The sequence below is a fragment of the Alligator mississippiensis genome, chromosome 4 (assembly GCF_030867095.1).
Source record: "Alligator mississippiensis isolate rAllMis1 chromosome 4, rAllMis1, whole genome shotgun sequence".
In the NCBI taxonomy this organism is placed as follows: Eukaryota; Metazoa; Chordata; order Crocodylia; family Alligatoridae; genus Alligator; species Alligator mississippiensis.
This window is the reverse complement of record NC_081827.1, coordinates 2596071-2622402: the sequence shown is the minus strand read 5'-3', so window position 1 is coordinate 2622402 and position 26332 is coordinate 2596071. Positions and strand designations below refer to the sequence as shown.

At 61.5% G+C, this 26332-nt stretch overlaps 2 protein-coding genes across 2 annotated transcripts in view; one reads left to right on the top strand and one right to left on the bottom strand.

Annotated features, from left to right (window-relative positions):
* Positions 1–10376: 10376 nt before the first annotated feature.
* The window catches only part of SND1 (staphylococcal nuclease and tudor domain containing 1), a 227842-nt gene continuing 211886 nt past the window's right edge, over positions 10377–26332 (bottom strand). The window contains exons 17-24 of the mRNA XM_059725618.1: positions 12677–12865; positions 12347–12488; positions 11935–12058; positions 11620–11689; positions 11370–11483; positions 10952–11155; positions 10737–10781; positions 10377–10630 (exon numbers count right to left, since the gene is read on the bottom strand). Coding sequence (XP_059581601.1) covers positions 10565–10630; positions 10737–10781; positions 10952–11155; positions 11370–11483; positions 11620–11689; positions 11935–12058; positions 12347–12488; positions 12677–12865 — 954 coding nt within the window. The 3' untranslated portion in view covers positions 10377–10564. The remainder of the gene's footprint in view (positions 10631–10736; positions 10782–10951; positions 11156–11369; positions 11484–11619; positions 11690–11934; positions 12059–12346; positions 12489–12676; positions 12866–26332) is intronic.
* Positions 18424–22427, top strand: LRRC4 (leucine rich repeat containing 4). The gene has a single exon (XM_006261561.3). It carries the CDS (start codon positions 19720–19722, stop codon positions 21664–21666), a length of 1947 nt encoding a protein of 648 aa, XP_006261623.1. The 5' UTR covers positions 18424–19719; the 3' UTR covers positions 21667–22427.

Below are 26332 nucleotides of genomic sequence, written 5' to 3'. Positions count from 1 at the left end.
GCCGCTGCCAGGGCTCCGGAGACGGGATTTAGGCACGTGGAGACGTCTCCACGGCCAGCACTGGGCACCTCTCCCCAGAGGCGGGGGGTGAGTGCCCCCCGGCTGCCCCCAAGGGGTGGGGGAAGAGCTGGGTTAGGGTACCTGGGTTGCCTCAGTTTCCCCAGAGCTGCCAGATGGCAGCAAGAAGCCCTGATGGGCTGAGTGCAATGAATCCAGCAGTCCAAACTGCCCCCGGCTGGTGGGGTTACGCCAGGGTAAGTGCAGCGGATGGGCCGAGGGGCATGAAGGGGGAAGGAGACTGAGGCAAGGCAGTGAAGTGACTCACCAGAGGCCACCTGTGTCAGAGCCCAGGGCTGGGCATTGCCTGGGCCGGTGCCCCTCGTTCCAGCCCCAGCCGCGGGGGTGCCCGTGGCCCACCACCGTGGGGAAGGAGCCTTGAGCCCACCGGCTTGCAGCGGGTTTGGGGCCCGGTCCCCCAGCACAGCCCATGGCAGGGGGGATCCCAAGGGATCCCCGGCTCTGGGTGGGGGCAGCGGAGAAGAGAGCAGAGCAGCAGCACGCAGGGGGTTAATAGCACCCCTGGCAGCGCCGCGGCAGGTTCCTCAGGGAAGCTAAGCAGGGTCGGGCCCGGCTGAGCCCCGGGAGGAGAGACCACTGGCCTCTGTGCCCTGCAAGGCGCACGTGCTGCCAGCAGGTGGCGCCCTTCCCCTTGAAATCCCAGGCCCAGGAGCCAAGGCCAGGGCTTCCCAGGGTGGGTGGGTGAGTGGGGGGCAGGTGTCAGGGCCCAGCCTGGGCCCTTCTTGGGGGAGCAGAAGGGATGTAGCCCTCCCCTGAGCTGACAGTGCCCCAGGACTGCTGGCAGAAGGTGCTGAGCTGGAAACGGAGCCCAAGACCCCCCTGCAGCTCTGGGAAGGGGTTAGGTAGAACCTGCCATCTCCTCCCATGCCCGCGAGTGGGGGAAACTGAGGCACAGCACTGTGCCTGGGGGAGTCGGGGCATCGTGGAGGGGGATGGGGAGCCCTTATTTCCCCCTGTCGCTGTCAGGAAGAGCTAACGAGCTGCTCTCTCCCCCAGCACCAGTCATCCATCCACAAGCCGTGCTGGGCCGGCTCCTGCCCCCGGCTCCCTGGGGCTCCATCCGTCAGCGAGCCCGGCCTCGTTAGTGCCGCCATAAAACACCGGGAAAGGGAAAGTCTGCCGAGATGGGGGTGCCTCCCTCTGTGCCCCTGGGGGCAGATTGGGGTGGGGGACTGGCACTGACCCTAATGGAAAAGCCCAGGCTCAGCCCCACGCTGCACTGGGGCAGGAGGGGATTTTCCCCTGCTCAGACTGGTGGCACTGGGGGGTTTCCCCTTCCTCTGCAGCGGGGCACGGCCTGGGCCTGGGTCTCTGCAGCACCCGTGACCCCCTGGCAGCAGCCGCAGGACATTGGTGTTCACGGCCCCCCCGTATCCCGGGGGCTGTGTCAGGGTGACTGTGTTGTGCAGCTCCGAGGTTGCACACGGGGTTTGTCTGCGGTGGTTTGGACGGGGCTGATCCCGGACTGGATGTGACCCCGCAGCTCCCTGCCGGCCCCATCTGAAACTACGGATCCAAGACCTTCTCCATCCCATCTCTGCTCCCAGGGAGCCAGGCCCACGCCGAGAGAGTCGAGCTCATCGCTCTCACGTGGGAAGAAATCAGGAGCTGGATAAATTACAGCGGGGCGTAAACCCAGGGGCAGCCCTTGGCTCTCCGTGCCTGGCCGGCGGATGGTGTATTGTTCCCACGTTTGACATCTAAATACGCGAAGGAGGTTTTCCTTGAGCGCGAGCTGGGCGAGGGCAGAGAGGGAGCGGTTGTGCCGTGACCGGTGGCCTGGCCAGTGCGTGCACATCTCCCTGCTTCATATTTTTCTCGTGGGGTCTTTAATGGGGGATTTTGGGGGTCGTGACATTGCAGATGTGCTGGCGGGTTAACAGCATCAGAGCTGCCGTGGACTGGGTCAGACCCAGGTCTGTTGTGCCCAGTCTCTGGTGTCACGGGGCAGAGAGCAGAGCTGGACGGGAGATGACGGGGTCCGAGCAGGGTTTTCCCTGCTCCTCTCTCCCTTGCAGCCCTCAAGGTCCAGGCCGGTCTGATGCGGAGGCCGTGCACCTCACTCCAGAGCGCCCCGTGCCCCTTTCCTCCAAGCCCGTGTCCAGTCCCGGGTGGATCTGGCTGAGCTCTCTGCTCCCACTGCAGCTGATGGCCACGAGCCCCAATTTTAATGCTACTTGGAGGGAAAAGAGCAGCCTGGTGTTCGTGATCAACTCACACCTGCTCGGTCCATGCTGTGACCCCTCGTCCTTGCCCAGGGGGAGACGGGCAATGATCAATCCCCAGGGACTTTCTCTTGGCCATTTTGTGGGTGTATCTAAACGAGATGCTTTACTGCCCTAGTAGATGAATCTACTGCGCAGTAAAGTGTCACCATCTACACGTGCGCACCCTTTACTGCGCAGTAAATGGGTCTACTTTGCAGTCAGTACTACCTGTGAATACAGGCAGTAAACTAACTGGGTGGTAGATCATGCACAGTAGCGCATGTGTAAATGCTGACCGGGAGCAAATTTGCTCCCCGTCAGTCCCAGCACCGGGGGATGAGAAACTACCTCGGTCCTGGCACTGCTACCCAGCTACCCCCAGAAGCTGGGAGGTACGTAGTGCTGGGATGGGGTAGGTCTCTGTGCCCCCGTCCCAGCACTGCTCAGTTCGTGGCACCTGGGGGGAGCTGAATAGTCTCAGGACTTGGAGCTCTTTGCCTCCCCGTGCTCCCCGGGGGGCTGGCGGGAGCTGTCTCCCCATTGGGGCAGCTGGCAGCAAGCCCTCAGCTGATTGGGGCAGGGGGCTGTGAAACAGCTGCAGGGGAAGGCACTCTCTCCCAGCCCCCTGCTCCCATCACCCGATCAGGGCAGGGGGCTGGGAAATAGCTGCCCCAGATGTGGGACAGGCTTCCCCTGACCCCAGCCAGCCCGGAGCTGGCACCCAGGGGAGACTACAGCTTCCCCTGGCTGCAATAGAGAAGCAGAGCAGGGCAGGACTCGCTCTGCCCTGAACTGCTCTTATCGGGAGCAAATTTGCTCCCCACACGCGCACGTGTAGACGCGTTCCCAGGGAAAGTTTCCTGCGCAGTAAGCTTTCTGCACATTCACTGCACGTGTAGATGTGCCCAGGTGTTGTAAAACCGTCTCCTGTCCCCCCTCCAGCAGCTCTCCCCATCCTGAAGCCCCTCCGCAGCGCTCCTCATCCTTGCTGCTCTTCTCCGGACCTGCTGTCGCTCTTCTCTCCGCTCTTGGAGGTGCAGGGGCCAGACCTGGGCACCGCAATCGAGGTGTTAAACCCCTAGATGTATACAGGGGCATCATGATCCTCGTTCACCGAAGCAAAGAGCTGACATTTTCCGAGAGGGTCTGAGGTTGAGGACTCCTGGGTTACTCTCTCCCCTGGGCCCTTCTCTGCTGCACCCCAGCCTGGCTGCTGGGTCCCCAGGCTGGATGGGGGTATGTAGTTAATCCAGGGCTTGCCATGTTGAATCTCAGCTGCTGCACAAGGATGCCCCAATACCCCTGGGCAGGGCCCTTGTACCCCAGGGCAGGGCAGGAGGGGGCTGGGTGCAGGGCAGGAGGTGACCCCCCAGGCCAGGCAGGCAGTAGAGATACTCGTCCAACATGGCCCAAAGGTCCGGCACGATGCCCATATAAAACCAGCATCCCGGTGTCCACGGGTGAGGTTAGGATTTGGAAAAGGAGGGTCCAGACACGGCTGGCGCGGTGCCTCGTCATCGCACTGAACTCGCCAGCAACTCCTTTCTCCCGTTACAGAGAAATTAGATGCTCTGTTAATGGGGGGCGGTAGTGCCATGCAAATATCATTACTGGGACGTGCACTCATTTGCGAGAGGACATATAAAGGATTTTTTTTTAAAAACACCACACATCAAGCAATAAGTAGGCAACAGATCTCCTGTCATGAATCCTGCCGCCACTATTGTCCAATGCACGGCTCAGGTTCATCAAATAAACTCTACCTTTCTTGAGAGCGCCTCCCATGCCTCACCGCCGCACTGTGACACCTGGGTTAAACGGAGCTCAGGTTTTTTTGTTAGTTAAAAGCAACAGGCCACAGGGCTGGGAAATAGGAGAGATGCAGTCATCAAGAATGAGGGCTGGAAGGGAGCTCAAGGCATCACATCTAGTCCAACCCCTGCTCCAAGCAGGACCAGCCCCAACTGCATCATCCCAGCCAAGGCTTTGTCTACCTGGGACTTCAAAACCTCCAAGGATGGAGACTGCACCACTGCTCTGGGTAACCTGTCCCAGTGCTGCACCACCCTCTGAGTGAGAAAGTTTTTCCTAATATCCAACCTCAGCTTCCCTTGCTGCAGCTTGAGCCCATTGCTCCTTGCTCTGGCACCTGTCCTCACTGAGAACAGCCCAGCTCCATCCTCTTTGCAGCCCCCCTGCAGGGAGGTGAAGGCTGCTATTCAATCCCCCTCGGTCTTCTCTTCTGCAGGCTAAATCAGCCCAGTTCCCTTGGCCTCCCCTCACATGTCATGTCCCCCAGCCCCCCACCATTTTCATTGCCCTGTGCTGGAGTCTCCAATGCATCCACATCCTTTGTGTAGTGGGGCCCACAGCTGGACACAGGACTCCAGCTGTGGCCTCCCCAGTGCTGAATAGGGGGAGGAATCACTGCCCTCCATCTGCTGGCAGCGCTCCTACCCACGCACCCAGGATGCCGTTCGCCTCTTGGCAAGACGGGCACACTGCTGGCCCCTGTTCAGCTCCTTGTCCACATGACCGGGAGCAGCGCGCAGACAGCAGCGTGGCAGAAACTTGATTAGGAACGTCCCGACCATTACAAGGGAGAGGGGCAGTAACGCCTGCGCAGTGGAGAGATCAGCAGGAACCAGGGAGACGAGCACGAGCTATGAAGTCAATGGACTCCCCCACTGCTGCCTGGTTAGAAATCGCTCCCCCGCTGCCAGGCAGCTGGTTTTAAAGTCTGGGGGTTTCAGGAAATACAGGGCGAGGGGGGTGGATCCACCCCCGCTGGTGGCTTGTTTGTCGGGCTGAGGTGGTGAGCCAAGGCGTCCTAGCCAACCTCCCGCCTGGTCGACCCAGGCCTTCCCCAGCATCCCTGCACCGGCGTGGGCACAACCGGCAGCCCAGCCCAGCCAGGTGGCCACGTCATGGGCTGTTACCCAGCTGGCCCCAGAAATGGCTGCATTTGGCAGTGGCGGAGGCCAGCCCAGGCCGGCAGGCAGCCAGGAGCCGTGTGGCTCAGGCTCCGGACCGCTATGTGCCGGCAGCCGGGGCCGTTGGCACCTGCTGCCCAGGGTGGGGGCCGTGCCGGCTGGCAGGAGCTTCGGTGCCCTGGGACGAAATGCAGCCGCCCCTGCGCTGGCAGTCAACCAGGTCCCCCCAGTGCTGCAGCAGCTCATCTCCGTACACACCCACACGTGTCGCACGTGCACGTGCAAGCACATCAGTCTCCCCTGCTACATCAACCCGTCCTGTCCCCTGGGCAGTGTATTAATGTGCCACTGTGTGTGTGCATGCGCTTGTGTGAGAAATGCTGCAGTTGTATTAATGTGTCACTGTGTGCATGTACGTACGAGAGACTCTGCAGGTGTATTAATGTGTGTCACTTCGTATATGCATGTATATGTGTGTGCAAGAGACTGTAGGTGTATTCATGTTATTGTGTGTGCATGTGAGAGACTCCAGTTGTATCAATGTGTCACAGTGCGTGTGTGTGTCTGCAAGAGACCGTCCAGGTGTATTCATGTGCGTCACAGTCTGTGCGCGCAAAAGACACACTCCAACTGTATTAATGTGTTACTGTATGTGCATGTGTATGAGATACTCTCCAGATATATTAGTGTGTCACTGCGTGTGGGTGCGTGAGAGATACTCCAAGTGTGTTAGTGTGTGCCACTGTGTATGTATATATGTGTGAGACACTTTCCAGGTGTATGGGTGTGTGTGTGTGTGTGTGTGTGCCACTGGGAATGTATCAGGGGGTGTTTTGTGCATTGCTATGTGTGTGCATGGGGGTGTATATGTGTCACCAGGTACAGCAGGACACCAGGACACCCGTATTGCAGCCAGCATGTGTGGGTCATGGTGCTGACATATTGGGGGGGTGTCATGTGTTAGGGCAGTGCTAGTGTGAGTTGCTCTGTGCACCCACGTGTGCCATGCTCTGGGTGGCTCACTGTTTGGATGTACGTGTGTGTGTGTGTGTGTGTGTGTGTGTGTGTGTGAATGCATGCGTGCGTGTGTGTCTGGGGGTGGTGTTTGTGCATACCTCTGCTCCTCAGCCTCCATATGTCACCATGTGTAGCGCAGTGTGTGCCACTGGTTGAGTGGCATATCACTGTCTTGGGAGAGGGTCTGTGTGTGTCAGTGTGTGAGTGCCTGCACAGATGGGTCACTGTGTGTGCATCAGTGCATGAACATATATTGCTGTGTGTGTGCACATATAACACCGTGTGCACACAGGTCAGTGCAGATGGGTTGCTATGGGTGCGCCAGTGCATGTACGTGTGTTACTCTGTGTGTGTGTGTGTGTGTGTGTGTGTGTGTGTGTCACTCCATGTGTGCATGCAGGTCAGCACAGGCAGGTCACTGTGTGTGCATCAGTGCACATACGCATGTGTGCACATCACTGTGCACAAGCCACACGTCATCCCGCGCACCAGGCATGGTGAGCACAGGCCAGCTCCCGTGCCTAGCGGCGAACACCCCACTCCGTGCGTGCTCGTGCGAGCAGAGCACGCTGCTGAGGCCCTGACGTGGTGCCAGGAGCAGGACCAGGGCCCACGCAGCCCCACCCCATGCCCCTCTGCAGGGACCCAAGAGCCGTGCCCCAGCACATGCATGTGCAAGCGCCCCAGCCCACTTGGCTGGGGGGGGTCCCTGCTTGCCTTGTCAGGGGCAGGGACTGAAGCGGACCTGGACCCACGTGCAGCTTGGAGGCTGGCACCACCACTGCATCCTGCCCCCGGCTCAGGCCTGTCTGTCCCAGGGCATGAACCTACCCCCCCCCCCCCGAGCCAACCCCCCAGCACCCCCTGGCTCCTCTCTCCCTTCCAGCCTCCGCCCTGTGCCCCAGGTCACACGGGAGTGGGGGCACCCCATGTGCCAGGGGTCCCATTCCAGCTCATCTCTGGCACAGGGGAAACGGATCCTAATCACACTCATTAAGGACTCCCGGGGGCCCACCCGGCGCCGCTCACACTTAATTAGTGGAGTCTTGTAATTAGCACAGCCACAACAGCCCCCATGGGCCCGTCTATGCCTGGCACCATCCAGGTGCCCACGGCTGCAGGACGGGATCCAGATTCTGCAGCCCCCCCCCAGCACAGGGGGGCCCAGCGATGCCCCGCACGCTAGCAAAATGCAGCCAGGTCTGGGGTGGGCACAGGAGTCGCTAGGCCGGGGCCTACAGGCGCACGCCCCGTTCCCAGGGGGGCATAAACGTGCTCCAGTCTCCAACTGGACAATCGAGCTCTAGGCCCCTGCGTACACAGGGCTGTGCTCCATGGGGTGCAGCACTGCTCCACCTGCACCCCCTTTACCAGCTCCTGGATCCGCCCCAGGGTGCAGAGGGGCCAGGCAGGAAGACAGGGTGTCCAGGGGCAGATCTGAGCAGCTGAGTCTATTGAGTTCATGGCTCGATTGCAATCTCCCCGATTCCTGTTGATCTCTCCACCCCACAGGTGTTAACAGTGGTCTGGATTCAAGCCGGCCTTGCTTCTGTCCGCCGGCCCTTCCTGATCCCCGCTCTCTTCTCCCTCCCCACCTCGCAGACCGAGTTTAGCTCTAGTCTAAGACCTGAACCCACGCAGGGTCACGAGAGCTCAGGCGAGCATGACCTCGGGTGCCGAAACGACCAGCGGTGACGCCTGGGAGACGCTCAAGAAGCAGATTTTGGTTTGTGAGACTAGAGAAGAGATGGGCATTCCCATGGGAGGCCGCAGGGCTCGCGCCACGTGAGCGTGGGACTGTTTTGTGCCTAGTGGGCGCTGGGGGTTTTTTAAGCCTCCGAGAGAGAATTTAGCACACGAGGGCACGTTCCCGTAACTATTTGCGTTTGCATTGCTTTTAGGCTGAATAATATAGTGCGAGACACGTCCCCCCACAGCTATTTGATCCCAGCCCCTCGCCCCAGCCTACCCCTCGGCCAGGCAGAGCCCAGGCATCCTGGCTCCCAGCGGCCAAGGGCTTCCTGGGTAGTGCTGGCAGCAGTGGGAGGGGCCGGCCGCCGCATCAAAGACATCATCCACTTCATTAAAAAGGAGGGAGCGGCGTTAACACTGGGGAGTGCAGAGAGATTAGCAGGAACCAAGGGGATGGTAAGACACCATGAAGTCAATTGACTCCCCCACTGCTGCCTGAAAAGAAATCAGCTCCGCCCACGGGCCTGGGTCTCAGCAGCAGCTAGGGATTCAGCTTTAGTTGAGCAGGGAAGGGAGGGGGAGCGCACTCAAGATGAGGCTCTGCGAATGGGAAGAACTGAACACTGGGCAGCTGGTTTGAATCCACTTACCGTATTTTCTTGCGTACAAGACGCCCCCGAAGATGACACATGCCTTATTTTAAATGGATCCTTCCTTGGGAGCCCGATGTACGACACACGCAGCTTTACTTTCAGCCCTGCCGCACCCACAGCAGAGACAGAAATGGCAATTACCATATTTCTGGGTTTCTGATCCACCCCTCAATCTCCAGTAAATGAATACTGGGGGGCTGCACGTGTACACCATACAATACGGTATGCTCACGGCTGCTTATTCGCTGGGTACGGCAAGGCCGAAGCCCCCTCTTCTATCTGCATGTCACACATCCTGAAACAAGATAAGCCTTCTCCAATTTAACCTCCCCCCTCCCCCTCCCCCCATTACGAATCACTAATTAAAGGGGAAAAGACAAGTGTGGCACATGAGCAAACAGGATACCTACCGTGTTTCCTCACATACAACACGCCCCTGAATAGACCCCCCTTGTTTCTGAGGGGCAGAATGAGAGAGAAAAGTTTTTTCCCCTCAGAGTTACAGCGGCGTAGAGCAGGGACAGGGCCTCGTCTTCAGCTCACTCCTCCTCCCTTTCCTGCTTAACAAAAGCTGAATCCCTAGCTGCTGCTGGAGACCCGCCCCCATGGGCGGAGCTATAATTACCATTCAGGCAGCAGCAGGGAAGTCAACTGACTTCATGGATTATAACCATCCCCTGGTTCCTGCTAACCTCTCTGCACTCCACAGGCGATAACGCCGCTCCTTCCTTTTTAGTGAAGATGGTGATGTCCTCCATCTAGTCCAACTTTCTCTTTCTGCTGTGACCCCGTCTGCCCACCCACCCCAGGCCAGGCCAGGCCGGCAAACAGGAGACACCAGGAGCAGGTAGCAGACTGCAACATTGCTCTGAAAAGGCTGGCTTGATTACTGGACTATCAAGGCCTTTATAAAGGAGAGATGGTCGTGAACACCTGCAGAGTGAAGAACAATGAATGCTCGTGTGTCGGGCCAGGTTTCACCTCCCCCCCGTGGGGCTGGGTCAATGCTCCTGCTGGCACCAACCGCAGGGTCCTGTCTGGAGGGTCTTGCCCCTGCTCGGGCTCAGCCCCACGCTGCACTGGGGCAGGAAGGGATTTCCCCCCTGCTCAGACTGGTTGCACTGGGGGGGTTTGCCTTCCTCTGCAGCGGGGCTCTCCGCAGTGCCCATGAACCCCCCTGGCAGCAGCAGGACATTGGTGGCCGCGGCCCCCCTGTATCCCTGGGGCAGGGGCGATGCCTGGGGCGACAAGTGTCGTGCTGCTCCAAGGTCAGACACGAAGTTTGTCTTGGGGGGGGGTTGGACAGGGCCGATCCTGCCTCAGACTGGATGTGACCCCGCGGCTCTGGGATGGTGCGACTATGACCTGCCTCTTGCCTCTCTTCGGGGTGAGGGGGGATTGCTGAGGGGTTGCATCCATGTCCTCAGCTCGTGCCAAAGCTTGCAGAAAAGGACCCGGATCACACCACGCTCCCTCCCACCTTCCAGTCCAAGCTGGGACCGGCCCAGCCTCACCCTGCCGAAGACCAGCCCAGACCTGACGGGCAGCAGGACTAATGGTGGGGGGAGCCCAGGGCTGGGGAAGGGCAAGGGGCTGCAGTCGGGAGCGAGGGACACCAGCCGGGCTGGGCGCACCCCACACCTCCCCAACAGGCACTGCGGCCCCCACAGGCGCTGACCCCCCGTGCATGATGGGATCGTGGACCACTCCCCCCCACCAGAAAGAAAACCCAGGCGTCTGGGGTCCCAAACCCCCCCTCCCAGACCCCCCCGAGCCCAGCAGGCAGAGGCGGCTGGGGCAGCGCGGCACGACTTTATTGGGCCTCTGAAGCTTTGAACACCGACAGGAGCAGCCGGGGCAGAGGTGGGGGGGCTTCCTGCCCCCACCCACCCGCCCCAGAGCTGCTGGGGGGAGGGCGGAAGCGAAGCCAGGCCTGGCCCCTCCCCTGCTGCGGGGCCGGGGGGGCCGGGGGTCCGGAGCCCCCTCAGCGGCTGTAGCCGAACTCGTCAGCATCGTCGGCCCGGAAGTCTCCGTAGCGCCACAGGTTCAGCTGGGGGGAGATTGGGGGGGGCGGTCAGAGCCGGGCAGAGCCCCCCACAGAGCCCCCTCCCCTGTATCCTGCCCCCCACCCCCCCCACAGCGGGGGGGGCACTTACCCTGGCGCTCTTCGCTGTCTCCTGTGCGTTCAGGTACTCGGTGATCTGCGGGCACAGAGGTTAGGGGGGCCGTGCCGGTGCCCCTCGCTCCCGACCCGCAGCCCCTTCCCCTCCTCATCAGAGCCGAGCAGGGACCCCAGGCGTGCTGGATCTCAGCCCCCCAACCCAGCCTTCCCCCTCCCGCGGCCAGAGAAGGAACCCAGGTGCCCACGCACCACTTTGTGGAAGTGCTTCTCCTTGCGCGGCTCCACCATGAGCAGCCCCTCCTTGACCAGCCCCAGCCCCACGTCGTTCTTGGAGTCGGAGAACTGCAGCGTGACGTGGGGGCAGGCGGGCGCCGCGTACTCCACGTTCAGCAGGCACTGGCTGTTCTGGATGTCCCGCACCACGCTGTCCACCGCGTCCGCCCGCGCCTCCTCCTGCCATGCCAGGGGGCATCGTCAGGCCTGGGCCGTGCCCGGTGTCGGGGGGGGGTGGGGGGGGTGGGCAGGTATTGCAGGGGGTATGGGCTGTGCCCGGGTACCAGGAGGTACGGGCAGGGCTGGGCTGCGCCTGGCACCACGGCTGGCTGAGCTCAGTGGTGGATGGACGGGCAGACAGAGGGGCGTTTGACCCGGAGCTGGTGGTACTCACGTCCTGAGGCACTTGGACGAAGGCGAAGGCGTACTCAGTGGCCTGCGCGGGCAGCACGCGGGTACTGAAGGCGGGCGGCAGGGCACCCAGGCGTGTGGCCGGCAGCGTCTCCTTCTGCAAGGCACAGGGGGGTGTCAGCCAGGGGCACGGCCGTGGCCGTGCTGGCACCAGCCGGGGAAGCCCAGGCCTGATCCCAGCCCCATGGGCATCGCGCCAGCGCCAGGCCCCGGCCACCCCCCCCGGCACTCACATTGCCGTAGTCAATGTAGAAGACGTGCACCTTGGCTGGAGACTCCACCTTTTCTACCCGGGCCCGGTACCTGGGGACAGTACCAGGGTGAGGGGTTGCCCCCAGGTCCCTCCTTGCCCCCAACCCTGGCGACCCCAAGACCCCCAGATACAGCACATGCACGGCATCAGCCCCCTGGGTCCCAGGCAGACGTGGCATGACACGGTGTGGCGTGGGGGGCCGTGCCATGGTGTGACGTGTCATGGCAAGCTGTGGCAGGGCGGGCCGCAATAGGGTGTAGCGGGACACGGCATGGCATGCGAGGCCGTGACTCACCACTCCCCGTCCACGAACTTGGCGATGCAGTAGTCCCCACGGCGCGGGGCGTAGGAGCCCTCCAGGGGCGGGTGGCTGGCGATCTCGGCCCGCATGTTCTCCATCAGCTTCTCCAGCTGGGCCCCTGCGGCGGGGGGAGGCACGGCTCAGGGCGATGCGGCCGCAGCCCCCCAGGTTAGCACCGGGGGAAGCAGCCTGTCTCCAGCCCAGCTTGGGGGCTCCGTGCCACCCCGCTGCCAGCGCTACCCCAGCCCGCCCAGGGAAGGGGAGTACGGCCAAACCCCTGCCTCAGTTTTCCCACCTGTAGCCTGGGTCCAAGGGTAGCGATGCCCATTCCAAAGGAGCTCCCAGGCTGGGGTAAGGGGAAATGCCTGATCCTCCTCCCCCCCCCAGCTGGGACCCAGGCGCCCACCTGTCTCCACATCCTGCACATAGAAGTGCAAGTCGTCAGTGATCTCGGTGACGAAGACGGGCTTGTAGTTGGCTGCCCGCTCCTTCTCCTCCAGCACCGGTGCTGCCTCCTCCGCCGGCGCCTCCTCGTAGTGTGACCACACCTGTGGGGGGGGCGCGAGGGGCAGCTGAGATGGGGTGTGGGGAGCAAAGGGGGGCCTTTCTGGCCTCAGTGCCACGCGGAGGGGTGAGCGCAGCATCAGCTATGGCATGGCCACCTGTGCAAGGCACCCAGGGCTGGGGGGCAGGGGCTGCATGTCAGGAGTGAGGGGCACCAGTGGGGGTCTCTGACCTTCTCCTTGCGCTGCTTGGCAGCCTCCTCGGCGCTGAGCAGGGCCTTGTAGTAGGGGCTGCGCTCGGCAGTGAAGTGCACCTTGGAGAGCGCCTGCTCCACCAGCGACACGGAGAGGTTGGCACCGTCCACGTGCAGCCACCCGATGAAGTTGCCCGCCTTGTCCATGCTCTCCACCTCCACCTCCACCTGCGGCACACACCGGCCGTCAGCGCCCCGGCACCCGCAGCCACCCCAGTGCCCTCATCACCTGCCTCCGTGACACCCAGACAGGAGCAGGGGCACAGGCATGGGCACGCTCCCCCTGTACAGTGCCAGCCTTGCCACGCATACATGTGTGTGTGTGCATGCATGCATGTATATGCATGAGTGCACATATGCACGTGTGCAGAAAGTGCGCAGTGGCGCACGACCGCACTGGTGCACCCAATGCCTTGCATGCCAGATCAGGACAGTCGTGGCACCCTGGGGCGTATTCCCAGGAGGTCGCCAGGGGCAGGGGCTGGGGGACCCCGCTCTCTTCCTCCGTGCCTCAGTTTCTGCTTCGGTAAATGAAGGCAACTCATGAAATTCCCCAGCCCTCAGTGCATGTGTATGGGTACATGTGTGCATGCACACGTGTGCTGCCTGCCTGGGGGGAATCCAGGGGGTCCTGGTGCCCCCACCCCCACCCCGAGGTGGATACAGATCCGGCAGGGAGCCCGTTAGCAGGACAATGCTGCACCTGGTGCTGACCTCCCCGGGTTACTAGTGTAAATTAGCCTCACAGGCCACAGAGAGCTTGGGGGAGAGCAGACGCACGCACATGTGTGCAGAAGCCAGAGTACCTGGGACATGCATGAGTTTGTCCTGGGCTCTGACTCAGCTGGCGTGTACTCGCACACACGCTTGTGCGCACATACACATGCACATAGGCATGCACACCCCCTATGCACAAGCACTCGTGTGCACATAGACACTTGCATGCATGTGTGAACCAAGGTGTGGGCCGCCTCCAGCCCTCCACCCATGGTCTGGGTTCAAGGGGGCACCTGGGAGTGGGGTGACAGCTGCCCAGTGACGCCCCAGCCTTGGTGCGGGTGCCCCGGCTCCTCCAACAGCAGCTGGAGGTTGCAGCCGAGCCCGCCACCCCCCTCGGTGACGCATGATTGACAGCCAGCGCTGCGCGAGCACGCTGGCACCCGCCTGGCACTGATGCATTGACAGGCACCTATTAGTGTCGGAGCGTATCTGCGCCGCGTGCTGCCCCCCCCACTTCCCCTGCCAGACGCACAGACAGCTCCAGACCCGCCGCGGGGAGAACGAATGACATGCCCAAGGTCACCAGCGAGTGCAATGGCACAGAGCCCGCCCACGCCACGGCTCTGGGGTCCCCGGTGCAGCCGGCTGGGGTGAGGGTGCTCGCCTGGCAACCTGGGTCTTTGGAGACCAGTGCTGAGGGGAGGGAGAGGAGCCAGTCGGGTCCAGGGAGGCACCGTGTCAGGGCAACGGCATCCCGGGAGCGTGGCCCGCACTCCTGCAGAGGCAACGGGCAAAGCTCTGCATCCCAGACCGGTCCCAGGACATGCCACGGAGCCCTCACCCATGAACCATGCGTGCCCAGGAACATGCAGGGCTGGACACGGTGCCACCGGCCTGGCACGACCCGTCCAGCTGAGCTGCAGACGATGGGCTCCATGCCAGACGCCGGCAAATCCAGCCCCAAAGGCAGCTAAAGCCACATACCCGCACGGGTCCAGGGATGCTTCCGGGGCAGCGTGCATGTGTTTCCCAACCCAGATGCCCTGCCCCAAGCTCCGGTGCCAGGTAGCCACGTGCTCCTGGGCACAGAGCTGGACCCTTCTGACCTGGGAATGGCTTGGGATTGCTCATGGCTTCGGGCCCCATCAGCACCCTAGCCGGGGCCGTGTTGCGGTGCCCGGTGCTGCACAGCCATGCAAGACCGTGCCGGCCCGGCCCAGCCAGCAGGAGAGGTGACCAAGGCCATGCCTGACACAGGCTGCCCTGTGCCCGCAACATGCTGGCCGACAGAAACCCCCGTCCCCGCCAGCGCCCCTTGCTCCAATGCCTCTGCAGATGCCGGCCTGACCCTGCAGGAAGCCAGAGCACTGAGAAGCTGCAAGTTCATTAGCTCACTGCCTTAACGAGCCTGGACCGGAGGGGGCAAACAGCCTCATCTGTGTGGGAGAGATTAGTGCGCCGGCCTGCTGAACAGTGAGCTCGCCCCGGTGCCTGCGGCACCCAGCCCCGATCTGTCCCTGCTGCCGTCAGGGCCCATCAGGCGAACGGCTCGTTAATTGTATTAGTCCGACTGGCACGGGGAAGGCAGAGAGAGGCCTGGCACAGGCCAGGGGCCGGCACAGCCCGTGTGGCTGGTGGCACGAGGCCAGCTTGCCGAGCGCCCAGTCATTAGGGTGATTAGCAGCAGTTTCTGCCATGTGCCCACCGGGGGTTTCGTCTCCTGGCACGGCACAAGATCCTCCTTAATAAGTTGCCAACCGACAGGCTGGCTTGGGTCGTGACAAGCAGGTGCCCGGGCTGAGACCGTGAGCAGGAAACGGGACCCAGGAGTCCTCCTTCCCTGCCCCACGGCTGGGCAGAAATGGGTGCCCACCCCAGCAGCTCCAGACATATAATTCAATGCCCCCTTCCTGCCCTGACCTTTCTGCTCGGCTACTTGTGTTTGGCTCGACCCGTCTTCTGCACACGCGTAGGAGTCAGAGCTGCCACCAGGACGTGGCTGGGCGGGTGCGAGGCCCCGGGGGCCCCATGGTCGTGCCCAGCGGGTCCAGCTGCCTGGGGCTGCCGGCAACTGCTCCGCGTCTTCCCTGGCAGCCGCGCCCGCCGAGGTGAGAGCAGCCTGCAGCACCCAGCTCCGCGTGCCAGCCGAGCAGCGGGGAAGCAGGGGTCGTATAAGGCTGTTATAATGGACAGTGTTGGTGCACAGAGCACGTGCTTCTCCCATGCACACCTGCACACTCACATGTACACATACGTGCACACGTGCATGCATACTCATGGAGGCGCACACATACACGCACATGCACGCAAACACATGCACCCACCAGCACACGTGCATGCATGCACATGCCCACACCTGCACACACACACACATTCATGCGCACACCTGCACTCAAAGTCATACAAAATTAGGCTTGGACAGGACCACACACACAAATACACATGCACTTACTCATGCACACTCACCAACAGACACACATACATACACACACACAAACACACAAGTATGACCACATGTGCACACCTGCACTCACAGAATCAGAGAAAATTAGGGACGGACAGGACTGCACATACAAACACACATGGACATGCTCATGCACACTCAGCATACACACACAAGCACACGCACACACAAACATACACATATTCATGCACACATGTGCACACCTGCACTCACAGAATCAGAGAAAATTAGGCTTGAACAGGACCGCACACACATACACATGGACACATACATGCACACTCACCAGCAAACAGAAACACACATACACACACACACACACACTCATAACATACATGCACATGCACACCCACCTGCACACACGCACACCCCCGCCGTGCACGCAAACACACACACCCCCTCCACCCTTGCAGCTCCTCCAGCTCAGCAGCATGTGACCCCGCCAGCCTCAAAGCACCACTGACCCACGTGCAACTGGGCAGAGGCACAGGGTCCTGCTCTCTGGGGGCTCCACTCACTACCCCCCATCCCCGCCGGGGTCCCCGAGGAAGCTGCTTCTCCTCCCACGCTTCCCCCAGGCCCCTGGAAACAGCGACAAGACGCCGCGGGTTTTAGCCTCTGCCAGAGACACTCGGCTCTAGGGGTCACCTCCAGTCCAGCCCCCTGCTCCAGGCAGCACCAGCCCCATCCAACCCCCCGCCCCCCCTACTCCCCAGCACTCAGCCCAGCTGCAAAGGCAGATGCGGGGGCAGCTGGAATGGGAGGAGCACACCAAGACACACGCATGTGCACACTTTGGGGTTAAGTGACATGCCTGGCGCCGCATGGGAATGCAGTGGCGGGGGTTGGAAAGCAGCAATGGCTCACTGGCTGCTTCCTCAGAGGTGGGAGCATCTGCACCCTCCCGGCCGCAGCGTGTCCCCTGCACGGGCCCCGAGCACCACCGTGCCTGTTCTCCAACACCCCCCCGTGCTGCCACGGGACCGGTACCGTCCCCCCTTTGCCACGCACGTGCCCTCCAAACTGGAGCTTTGACTGGCAGAGCCCTCTAGCACTGGAGCTGCGTAGAAGCCAGTAGCAGTAGTAGGCTGGTATCTCCTGCCAGCCGCAGGAGGGCTGCAACCCGGCCCCGGCTGGGAAGTGGGCGCAGGCCTGCGCCCCCTCCCCACCCATCTGGCATGGAGCTGGCGCAGGCCCCCCGTCATACCCTGCTCCCAGCTCTGGCACGCGTCTCCCCGCACGCAGAGTCCAGGAACAGCGGCCGGGAGCTTCCAGCTCAGCCCGAGGCCGGGGCATGCTGGGAGCAGAGAGCTGCCAAAACTCTTCACGCGTCTCCGCTGAGCATGGGCAGACTCGGGTGTTCGCAGCCCCTGCGCTGGACTGGTCTGGATCCCCCCCCAAATTCAAAGCACCCCAAAGATTTCCCCGTTGTCTCGCATTTTTTGCAACTGCTGAAACTCATCCCGAAAAGTCAGCGGACGTGGAGCACGCCAGCCCGAAGGGCTGACACCCGAGCAGGGGCTGCGAATGGAACAGATCAGGCAACCTGAAGGCTGCGGGGTCCTTCCCGGACAGCCCCTAGCGCGCGCTCCCCCGACAGCGGCGGGTGTTGGGCAAGTGGCTCGAGGGGCCGGACGCGCGTCGCAGTGACGGCTTCTCGTTCTGGCAGGGCCGACTTCCCCGCGGGAAGATGCGCCGCCGTGCCCCAAGTCCGACACGCGTGGCAGTGAACAGCTTCCGTGTCGCGAGTCCGCACGTAGGCCCCTGGACAAAGCTCCTGGCCCCGAACCCCTGCCTAGCACGGACCCCCGCAGTCAAGATCCCTCCTGCAAGCCCAACTTGGGTCCCAATGCCAGCCGCAGGGGCACCCCCAGCGCCAGGAGCTCACGGCTGCTTCGACTTACGCCAGGTCGTGGCAGGGCCCAGAGGCGTCGCGCGAATGGTGCGGCGGGATCCGGATCCAGGAGCAAAGCCAGGGTGCTCCCCCCCCGCCGCCGCAGGAGACCCCCCCCATGCACAATTATCACCCCACTGCATCCATGACCCCCCTGAGGGAGAACGAGCCGCACCTTTCCCTGGCAGCACCGAGGCAGGGCAGGGGGCGAAGTCCTGCGCTCAGGTGGATGGGACACCAGACACACTTGCTTACTTGCCCCCCACCCCCAGGCAGGCCCGCGGTGCCATGGGGGGCATATGTGCTGGTCCTACCTGGGTTTGGGCATGGGGGGCGGGAGGGCTTTGCTAGGCACTCAGTGCCTGACTGCCCAGGAGCCGGAGCCCGCGAGGCTGGGCACAGATGCTGCTGCTCCCCCCAGACCCCAGAGCTGCCGTCCGGCAAGAGCCCCCCTCCTGCACCCCGAGGCATCCGGAGGGCAGCAGAAGGGAGCCGGCTGCAAGCGGCACCCCTCCCCGGAGACCCTCCTTCAGCTCCCCACCCCCACCGTGCCCCCTCTCACCTCCCCACCTTTCAGAGCCCCCCAGCCAGGCTCTGTGCTGCCGGAAAGGAGACCCCAGGGCCTGGCTTTGCCCCCCCCTGCTCCGGGGAGCAGGTCCGGAGGGTACCTGGTGTCGTCTGTCCCGGCAGCCGCATCCCCCCGTCCCCTCCCCAGCTAGGGGAGGGCTCTGGGGGCTGCCCTGCTCCCTCCCTCCCCGCTGGCCCTGCTGGAGGAGAGGGGCTGGCAGCCCCGGGCAGGGAGGCAGCTGATCTCAGCACCTCGGTGGCGGCTCCGGGGGCTGGCAGGGGAGGGGGCGGCGGAGCCCTGCATCACTCCCATCGCTCGCTCGCTCGCTGCCGGCTGGGCTCGGGCTGGGAACACGATGCGTCAGCAGGACCTCCGCGATGCTGCTGAAGGACAAAAGGATGTGAGAGCAACCGGCACCGCTAGCTGCCGGGGCCGCTAGCCGCCAACCGTGCCCATGCGCCCGGGCTCCGGGGCTGCCACCGCTGCGCCGCCTCCTCCTCCGCCTCCTCCTCCCCGCACCGTTGCTGCAGTCGACGGGCAACAAAGGCGTTAGCGGCATCCGCTGCACCGGGGGAGCCCCACCGCTGCGCCCCGCTTGCCCCCCCGGCGCCCGGCGTGGATGCGGGGCTCCGGGCGCCTCTGGCTGGCACCCAGGAGCGCCGGTGGCCCGCGGAGGAGAAGAGCAGGGCACCGGGCCCCCCCCGGCTGGCACCGGGCTGGGGTGGCGAGCGCAGGGGGGGGCTCGGCCGCACGGACAGGGGCGCACGGAGCTGCCCGGGCACCGCTGGCCCCTGGCCGGGGTGGGGCGGCGATGGAGAGGCCCCTGGCAGCCGTCGGAGCCAGCAGCAGCCGGAGCCAAGGACGAAGCAGCGGAGCGCGGGCGGCCGTGCCCGGGGCAGGTGCGAGGGATGCAGCCGCATAGCGGTGCGGGCCTGCCCGCCAGCCCTGCGCCCCGCGCCCTGCCTCCTCCGTGCCCGCTCCGCAGCCGCTAGGAGCCATTTTGTCTCTCCCCCACATCCCCCCCTCCAACCCCATCCTCTCTTCCCCCCCTTCCTCCTCCTCCTCCTCCCTCCGTCCCCTTTTGTGCATCCCCAACTCAGCCCGAGCTGCCCCGGGCGCAGCGCTGACCCTGCCTTGCCAGGTAGGTGCCCGGCGCACACCGAGGGGGGGACCGGGGGGAGGGGGGGGGCTTTTGCTTTACTTCCCTTTTCTTTTTTTTTTTTTCAATTTTCCCTGCCCCCCCTCCCCCCCCCCCGCTCCCTTCCCCCCCACCCCACACCCCGACCCCCCAACCAGCCCGGGAGAGAGGCGCGCGGCCGGGCCAGTTCTCCGCTCCGTGCCCACTCCCGGACGATGGTGAATTATGAACATGCCACATCATGAAGCTCTTGTGGCAGGTAACTGTGCACCACGCCTGCAACGCTGCCCTGCGCTCCGCCGTCTACCTCATGGTGCAAGCGTGGGTTCTGTGTGCAGCCGCCGCCTCGGCCGGACCCCAGAACTGCCCGTCCGTCTGCTCCTGCAGTAACCAGTTCAGCAAGGTGGTGTGCACCCGCCGCGGCCTGGCCGAGGTGCCCCAGGGCATCCCGTCCAACACGCGCTACCTGAACCTCATGGAGAACAACATCCAGATGATCCAAGCCGACACGTTCCGGCACCTGCACCATTTGGAGGTGCTGCAGCTGGGCAGGAACGCCATCCGGCAGATCGAGGTGGGGGCGTTCAACGGCCTGGCCAGCCTCAACACCTTGGAGCTGTTCGACAACTGGCTGACCGTCATCCCCAGCGGGGCCTTCGAGTACCTGTCCAAGCTGCGGGAGCTGTGGCTGCGCAACAACCCCATCGAGAGCATCCCGTCCTACGCCTTCAACCGGGTCCCGTCGCTGATGCGCCTGGACCTGGGCGAGCTCAAGAAGCTGGAGTACATTTCGGAGGGGGCTTTCGAGGGATTGTACAACCTCAAGTACCTGAACCTTGGGATGTGTAACATTAAGGACATGCCCAACCTCACGCCCCTGGTGGGGCTGGAGGAGCTGGAGATGTCGGGGAATAACTTCCCCCAGATCAAGCCGGGGTCTTTCCACGGGTTGAAGTCGCTCAAAAAGCTGTGGATTATGAACTCCCAGATCAGCCTGATCGAGCGCAACGCCTTCGACGACCTCACGGCCCTGGTGGAGCTCAACCTGGCCCACAACAACCTGACCTCGCTGCCGCACGACCTCTTTGCCCCCCTCCGGTACTTGGTGGAGTTGCATTTGCATCACAACCCCTGGAGCTGCGACTGCGACATCCTGTGGCTGTCCTGGTGGCTGCGGGAGTACATCCCCACCAACTCCACCTGCTGCGGGCGCTGCCATGCGCCCATGCACATGCGGGGCCGCTTCCTGGTGGAGGTGGACCAGACCTCGTTCCAGTGCTCGGCGCCCTTCATCATGGACGCCCCGATGGACCTCAACATCTCCGAGGGGCGGGTGGCCGAGCTCAAGTGCCGCACGCCGTCCATGTCCTCCGTGCGGTGGCTGCTGCCCAACGGGACCGTCTTGAGCCACGCGTCCAACCACCCGCGCATCTCCGTCCTCAACGACGGGACCTTGAACTTCTCGCACGTGTTGCTCACGGACACGGGGGTCTACACGTGCATGGTGACAAACGTGGCGGGCAACTCCAACGCCTCGGCCTACCTCAACGTGAGCACGGCCGAGCTCAACACGTCCAACTACAGCTTCTTCACCACCGTCACGGTGGAGACCACGGAGATCTCGCCCGAGGACATGTCCCCCAAGTTCACCAAGCCGGTGCCGACGACGTCCACCGGGTACCAGCCGGCGTACACCACCACCACCACCGTGCTCATCCAGACCACGCGGATGCCCAAGCAGGTGGCGGTGCCCACCTCGGACACCAACGACAAGATGCAGACCAGCCTGGACGAGGTGATGAAGACCACCAAGATCATCATCGGCTGCTTCGTGGCCGTGACCCTCTTGGCGGCTGCCATGTTGATTGTCTTTTACAAACTCCGCAAGAGGCACCAGCAGCGCAGCACCGTGACGGCTGCCAGGACCGTGGAGATCATTCAGGTGGACGAGGACATACCCGCGGCGGCGGCAACGGCGGCTCCGACCGGCGGCGTATCAGGTGAGGGGGCCGTTGTGTTGCCCACCATTCATGACCATATTAACTATAATACCTACAAACCCGCACACGGGGCCCACTGGACAGAAAACAGCCTGGGGAATTCTCTCCAGCCCCCGGTCACCACTATCTCTGAACCTTATATAATACAGACCCACACCAAGGAGAAAGTGCAGGAAACTCAAATATGACTATTTTTTTCGGTTTTTTTTTTCCCCAGGAATTATTATTATTATTAAAAAAAAAAGGCAATAGAATGCACAAAACCGAACAAACAAAAGACAGAGCAACTTTTGTACAGAGCTGGGCGGGGAGGGGGAAGAGACTTTTTTTTTTTTTCTTGTATATGCTTACATATTAAATCTATGGGCTGATAAGAGAAGCAGATTCTATTAAAATTTAAAAGACAAAAAAAGAGAAGAGAAACTATTTTCTAACTTGGAAGTTCTATTTAAAAAGATTAAAAAAGAGAGAAAGAGAGCGGGGAATATCAATTAAAATCTTTAAGAATCATAATTCATAAAAACCATAATCATGGTTCTTTAAGAATCATCATAATTTTGAAACAAAAAACAAAAACCAGAGCAAAAGAGCAGGGAAAAGATGCCATCGGGACTTTCTGGAATCTGTTTCAACACCGACGATCACAATAAAAGGAAAGGGGGTGGGTGGGGGGATTGTTAATTTTTAGCCGATGCTCTATCGAATGCAGTAAAACCGCCCCGTTTATATAGAGACGGTCTTTCTTAAACCCGGTATTTGCCGATTTCTGTTCTTTAAAGGGGTCAAAAAAGAAAAAAACAACCCAACCAACACGGAAGTGCACCAACCATTTGTACTGTGCCAAAAGGTTACCTACCAATGCAATAAAGGCTCGTTTTTGTTGGGGGGGGGGCGGGGGGCCGGGAACGGAGCAAGGGAGAGATGATTAAAAAAAAAATTAAAAAAAAAATCAATGTATTACAGCAAAAAAACAAAAAAAAAACAAAAAAAAAACCAATGCAAACCATTGACATGTATCTCGGCGGGGGGGCCTGCGTGTGTCGGCTCCGTGGGCACGCGTGCACATATCCCGACAGGGCTTTTTTACCGAAAGAGCAGCGAGCGAGCGAGCGAGCGAGCGAGCAAGTGGCGTAGCTCTCAGTCAAATGCTTTCACACTGCACCAGATTCCTGCAGTTCGGTTTAACCCGCTGCGTGCAGGGACCATGTGTGCGCGCTTTTGACTTTCCCAGGAGGGTAGCGGCCGCGGGAGGGGTGGGGGGGAGAGGCGTGGGCCGGGGCCAGCGAGCTCGAGTACATCAGAGCAGGCGTGTGCCTGTGTGCGTGTGCGATCCGCCGGGCGGGGGCTCTGACACATGATTGTAGACGATGCTCAAATTTTATGGGGGTTTTATTTTTTCCTTCCTTCTCAGAGACCATGTGCGTGGGGGGCACGGGGGGCAGAAAGATGAAGCCTTTTCCCCACCCCGCCACACTTCCCGCTTCTGCAGGGTGCCTATAATAAACCGGAGACCTCTGAGCCAGAGGGAGGAGAGGGGGGAGAGGGGAAAAAAAAAAGCCCACCCCTGAATGGAAATATTCTCCCTCCTTTTAGAGAAATGCGGCCGGATCACGCATGGGGGAATCTCAGTAAAGTCTCTCTTGCTTGCAATAGAGACGCCGATCCATCCTAGCAGAGGGAAAAGGCTCTTATTCCTGCCAGATCCACCCCCTCCCTTAAAGGGAGCCAATGAAATAAGATGGGGGGGTATTTTTTTTTGGGTGGTAGTGGGGGGGCATTTCTTTCTGGTCCGTTTTGACGATGTTCAATGCCTTTAGGTTTCTTACTTTAGCTTTAAAACAAAATATTCTTAAAGGGTTCAGCTCTCGAGAGGGGCTTGGGGAGGGAAGGGGAGGCAGGGGCGGGGGGGGGACGGGAAGGAAAACCAAGCAAAGTCCATAATAATCTGCCTGTATTCTGAGAAACGAGTGTATTTTTGTATTTTAATAAATATTGTTAACCTTTTTAATGCCAAGATCCCTACCGGGTTGCATTGAACCACGGACTCCAATGGGGTAAAAAAAAAAAAAAAAAGAGACCAATAACCCTGGGCATGAAAATCTATTAGAGGGTTTTCCTTTTCTTTTGTTTTTTTGTTTTTCGGACCCGGGACTGGCCGGAAAAGCCAAGCATCTGGGAGAGGGGAAGGGGGCTGGGACGAGCGCCGCAGGGGTTCACGCAGAACGGAAGTATTTAACCTTTTCTAAGCTGTCAGTAACCATTCCTTGACTTGAATAAAAGCCTCTCAAATGCTAGCACAACGTGGCTGAGTCCCGTATCTTCCTGGGGCACGGCCCTGCACGGGGCCGAGAGGGCTCGCAAGGGGACAGGGAAAGAAATGCAGCCGTCTTGGCAGGATCCGACCCCCTCCGCGGCTTCCCCAGGGCCGTGCAATTAGATCTGGGCTCAGGATCCCCTCGGTGCAGCCCTCGTTCGGAGCAGATTAGCTGCAGCCCTCGATCAGAGGGCATTAGCTGACCTGCCCGTCGGCGTGCTATTTATCCGTCTCCGAAAACGAGGTAACGGTGCGTCCCCAATGGATGACCCAGGCCTGGATTAGCACGTTGGTGTAAAAGCAAGGAAGGGGGGGGAAGCGTGACATACGGCGTGCACTGGTGCAAGAGAGCGAGCGCGCGTGCAGGGATGCCGGGGGTCACGGGACAGACGGGGGCACAGGGCGAGACTCTCCCCCTTTGCGCTGCGCCTTGGACCGGCGTCTAGGAAGGGGCACGACCCCGTTAAAATGGAGCAAGAGTCTTCCCTCTGCCCCCCACTACATGCACGGCGCTGGGCTGGCACCGGAGACAGGCCAGCCGGCCGCCCGGGGCTCCGGGAGAAGTTATGCAAGGAGCCTCGCACGGGGAGGAGGAGGGTGCCGAGCCCCTGGACGGGAGCGCTCATCAGCAGGCGGCACAAGCAGGCAGCCATGTCTCCTGTCCACGAGTCCGCGCCGCCAAAGACCCGGGTGGCAGAGACGTGGGACTGAAACGAAATCCTCCCGGGGACCCCGGGCCATTTTAGAGCCGTCGGCGAGGCAGAGCGAGGCCGGGGAAGGGGGGCTTGCGCTGGTTAGGAGGACGGTCGGGGTGTCAGAGGGAGCCCTGGCCTGGCAAGGTGGCTGCAGGTTGCCAGGGTCTCCTCCAGCCTTGGGGGGAATTCGGCAGCCCCTCTCCCCCAGCTGAACTGCCCCTGCACAGCCCGGGTCTCGGCAGCTCAAGTCTGGCCTCGTAGCAAAAAATTTCCAGGGGACAGAGGTGCAGGGCCAGGCCTGGAGACAGCCCGCCGTGGGGCATGAGCGTGGCGTCAGCAGGGGCGTCTTAGGGCACGGGCAACGCTCGTTAGGCTGCGGCCGCGGCGGGTAGGAGCCAGACCTCCCCCCCACCCCCAAACAAAAGGCAGTGGGGACCTCCCTGCCCTCCGGCCCAAGGCGGGTTCGGGGCTGAAACACGATGCACGGGAGCAGACACACGTGCACGCATGCACCCATGCACACATGCATGCACATACACATAAATGCACACGCACGCACCCATGAGCGAGAGAGGCCCTCTCTTTGTGCCAGCCGGTGCCAGCGCTCCATTGTCTGCCGTCCGAGGGAGCCGCTTGACTGTGAATGCGGCGTTCTTTTCCCAGGGCCTCCTGCCAGCCCGACGCGACCCGCGCGCGGGGGCCTGAAAGGCCTGTATTTTGCAGGCCCTTTTCTACGGGGGCTCGGGGCGCCCGCGGGGGGGAGGGAAGAGGGAGGGAGAGCCGGGTGCTGCGCCATCGGGGAAAGCCGGGGGCCGTGTCCCCGGGCAGGTAGAGCTGAGGCAGTTAAGGCGGTGATTTATTGCTTCCCCAGCTGTAAAATATTAATTTGCCATTAAACGCGAGCGAGAGGATAAATATATGAATGAATCACATCGTGGCGGGTGGCGGGGCACAGCGCGGGCTGCCTCCCTCGCCTGCCACGCCAGCCTGGGGGAAGGGTCACGGGCCGAGGGCAAGGTGTCGGCCGGCTGGTGCCATGGGGGGCTCCCCCAGCCCCCCATGGTGCCAGGGGCCTGAGGGTCATGGCCTGAGCTGCCCCTGCACCAGGCCACAGAGAGGGCATGAGACTGCTCCACATGGGATAGGGGAAGTGAAAGGGTCAGGGGTGCCATGCCCGGCCCCGAGAGATGCCCAGAAGCAAGTTTGGGTGGAGGGGGATCTTTCCATGCCACCTCCCTCAGCATCCACCGCTGCCAGGGTCTGAGCCCCCTCTCCTCAGGGGTCCGGCTGCTCCGGCCAGGCCCCAGCCCGATGACCAAGATGCCTGCACAGGGCCCAAAAGCTTTGGGCACGGACGTGGGTCCAGGTCACCGAGGCTGCAGTGGTGGGCACGGCTCGGGGGGTCATGGCTTCTCACCGTTTCCCTGCAGCTTTTCGGGGCACTGTGTAATTATGGACTTTGAAAGCAGCAGGAATTCAGGGTTTTTGGGGGGGACACTCAGATCAAACCGTACGTCGGGTTTTAGCTCAGCACCTCGGAGCTGCCTGCTCCGGCCCCCCATTGCTCAGGGCCTTTCCTCTGCCCCCGCGCTCCCCTCCCGGGCCAGGGGACTCCTCCATGAAACCCTCAGTGCGGGCTGGGGACCGGGCTCTATTGATTTTATTTAAGCACTTGGTTTTAATTCTGGCTTTCAATTAAAATACCAAAGTAAATAATGTTCCTGCTTCTATTAAAAAAAAAAAGAGGAGGAAAAAAAAAAAAAAAGGCTTTAGGGGGAAGGAGAGAGAGGGAGGGCGGGAGGGAGAGAACGGCCTCCTTTCTCTCTTTTGAAACGGAGAAAGGAG